The 2,883-nt window shown below is 47.6% G+C and overlaps 1 protein-coding gene across 1 annotated transcript; it reads left to right on the forward strand.

Moving 5' to 3' along the window:
- Positions 1 to 946: 946 nt before the first annotated feature.
- Positions 947 to 2,358, forward strand: LOC114627867 (transmembrane epididymal protein 1A). The gene has a single exon (XM_028775785.1). The coding sequence runs from the start codon at positions 1,080 to 1,082 to the stop codon at positions 1,980 to 1,982; it is 903 nt and encodes a 300-aa protein (XP_028631618.1). The 5' UTR covers positions 947 to 1,079; the 3' UTR covers positions 1,983 to 2,358.
- The last annotated feature ends 525 nt before the right edge of the window (positions 2,359 to 2,883 follow it).

Here is a 2,883-nt window from a genome sequence, read left to right on the forward strand (position 1 = left end):
AATGATATAGGAAGCAGGTGGCTTCTTAAAGGGCAGCCTTTGCATATTTGTGGAAGCTGGTGATGAAACCTGGAGAAGGTTGCTGGCCTGCTGTGTGGTGGGCCTGAGGTGATCTCAAGGTAACTGGAGCCAGCACCTGCCTCTCACCACACCACTGCTCAGTGGAAGGCAGACTGCAGGAGAATCTAGGGGCTCTGCAGGTCCACCTGCTCACCACCCCTGGAAGTAACCTAACAGTTGAATAACAAAATACATGGGTGGCAGTGGGGCCTGGCACCACACTCTGTCAGTGTGCTGGGGCTGCTGTCCACTCCTGCCTTCAGACTTGTGAAAATTCCACCTGTATCCGACGTTTGCTTGGAGCCATGTGGGGAAAGGAATTCTGGGAAACTTCATTCAAGCTGAGTTTTGCTGGAACAGGTACACCACCACCTCTGCACCTCTGCAGATTTGTCTCCTGGCCATAAAGATGGTGATGGTTTGGTGGTGGTAGTCAGGGAGAGGTGGAGGAGGCTGGAAGAGGAAGAGAGCGAACTCTCTAAGTGGTCTTCAAGACATATCTACTACAGAAGACTAGAAAAGCCAGGTGGTTGCTATTATATGTCTCTTATCTAAATGTTTGTCTTATCTAAATATTTCTATGTCTGTGCCCAGAACAAAGGAATCCTTTACAAATAGGCTGAACTTAGGTCTGAGAATTACCAGCAGACACTTGGGAGTATAAGTGAGCATAGACTTTCTCTGGATACAGCAACCCAACCCACCATTTCCTACCCCTCCTTCCCATGGAGCACCAGGAAGGATGAGAGGAAGGAAACTTGAGCCAGGGACAGGCATGAACCGAAGCTGCTCAGGAGATGTGGAGGAGCCCCCAAGAACCCACTCAGTTCCCAGTGTACCGGAGTAGAATGGGACAATGGGACCATGTCTCTGCCAACTATGTAGGCTTGTCCCAAGAAATGTTTCCTCTCTGTGGGGAGCAGTGGGTGACATGAGGTGATAAAACTAAGTGGAAGACAACTCTTCCCAAAGCCCAGAACTTGGAGCAGAGTTTAACACCTTGTTAGACTAATAGCTCAATGGGAGACTTTATTGGCCATATATCTCCAGGTTTGTTTCTGGTCTTCTATGGTCTGTATCAAGCAATAATAGTCTCCAGAGCTGTGATACTCAATGACTCTCTTCTGTATCCTTCCTACCTTTCCAAGAATAAGGGGAAATGGGCCAGGCTGTGGCAAATAGTCCATGCAGGCTGGTTGAAGATTGTGATTGGCTCCCTCTTGATAGTTTATGAGATCAATTGTGTTGAAGAAGGGCTGACATTTATGACCAAAGGGATGCCTCCAAGGTTTATGTACCCCAAGGAGTGGCAGCACCTCACCATGTTCATCCTCCTCACCCTTGATGGCTGTATAGAAGTAGTGAGCAAGACTGTGCTACGGCAGAGGTCCGTGGTCCTGGAAAGAGGTGCCACCGTGCTGGGCGTCTACGTGCTCCTGCTGCTGCTGGTGTCACACGTTAAAGATTCATCTGGGGTGGAGCTGCAGGTTCACTCTCTCCTCATCTTGGTGGTGTTCCTGCTGATGCTGGTGTTGACGGCACAGCTGTGGTCTCCTGAGATGCTTCACCTCTGGATGATAGAGACCTTCCTGTTCCTCATAATGGGCTCATGGCTGATTCAGGCAGCCTTCATTCTATTTAGACCAGTCTCTGGCTTCCCGTGGGATGATGATGACATCAGTGACATCATGTTTGTCACCACCTTCTTCTGCTGGCATGTGATGATCAACGCCTTATGCTTGTTGGGAATTTACGGTATCTCTTCCTTTTGGCACCGATGTTACAGTCCCAGCTTGAAGCTGATGGGATCCAAGGAAACGCTACATCACAAGAGCTCTTCAGGAACCTTCTACAAGCTGCTGCAGGAGGCAGAGCATCAGGACAAAGATGACCAGGCTCCTCTCCTTTCAAAGAGCCTGTAACAAGGCCTAGAATACCTGGGTATATACACCACTCCATCTTCCTCCTGTAGGCTCTCCTGGGCATTTGCAGTGCACCTTTTGTTCCTTGGTGAAAGTAATGGCCTGGAGGATGGCAGTTGGTTTCCTGTCTGCTATTGCACTCCCTGTCTCTGAGCCTACAGTTAATACTGAGGAGAAGAGGCCCAAGAATGATGGACTTGAGAAGAGGGTAGGAAGAAGACTGGGGGACAGGTCCACATGCTAGCAAAGCCAGGGAGGAGAGGGTGAAACGATTGGCATTAAAGAGAGGAGTTTCCGCTCGCACCCAGAATTCTGTACTCAGCTGTTTCTCTGAGGTACCACTGAATTCTTCACCTGAGGGAATAAAGATTCCTCCCAGCTCAAAACTGGAATCAGTTGTCTCATTCTGATAAAGTAGATTGATTCTCTTTATTATCTTTGAGACAGGCTCTTATGACATTGCCCTGCCTGGCCTTGAACTCAATATATATGTAGACCAGGCTGGCCTCAAACTCAGAGATCTGCCTGCCTCTGCTTCCTAAGTGCTGGTATTAAAGGTAGATATGATGCAGGTTGAAATTATATTCTTGTGGGCTGGAATTAGAGCTCTGTTGACAGAATGCTTGCCCGGTATGTGCATAGCCCTGGATTCAATTCCCAGCACCACAAAAAAACATATGTACAATCCCAGCCCTCTAGACAGAGGCAGGAGGACCAAGAGTTCAAGATCATACTTGGTTGCATACTGAATCTGAGACCAGCTAGGGTAAATTCTATTTTAGAAATAAGTAAATTTCACCTTTCCCTTTTCACTGCCCTTTCCCCGATCTTTAATGATAGGCTTCATTTCAAATTTTACAGAGTCGTTTAAAAATTAATTTAATAATCACATAAATGTACA

Source organism: Grammomys surdaster, unplaced genomic scaffold (genome assembly GCF_004785775.1).
Source record: "Grammomys surdaster isolate TR1022 unplaced genomic scaffold, NIH_TR_1.0 259, whole genome shotgun sequence".
NCBI lineage: Eukaryota > Metazoa > Chordata > Mammalia > Rodentia > Muridae > Grammomys > Grammomys surdaster.

Bases quoted from the DNA above. Each gene is read 5' to 3' on its own strand.
- LOC114627867 (XM_028775785.1), top strand. From the start codon at position 1,080: ATGGGAGACTTTATTGGCCATATATCTCCAGGTTTGTTTCTGGTCTTC.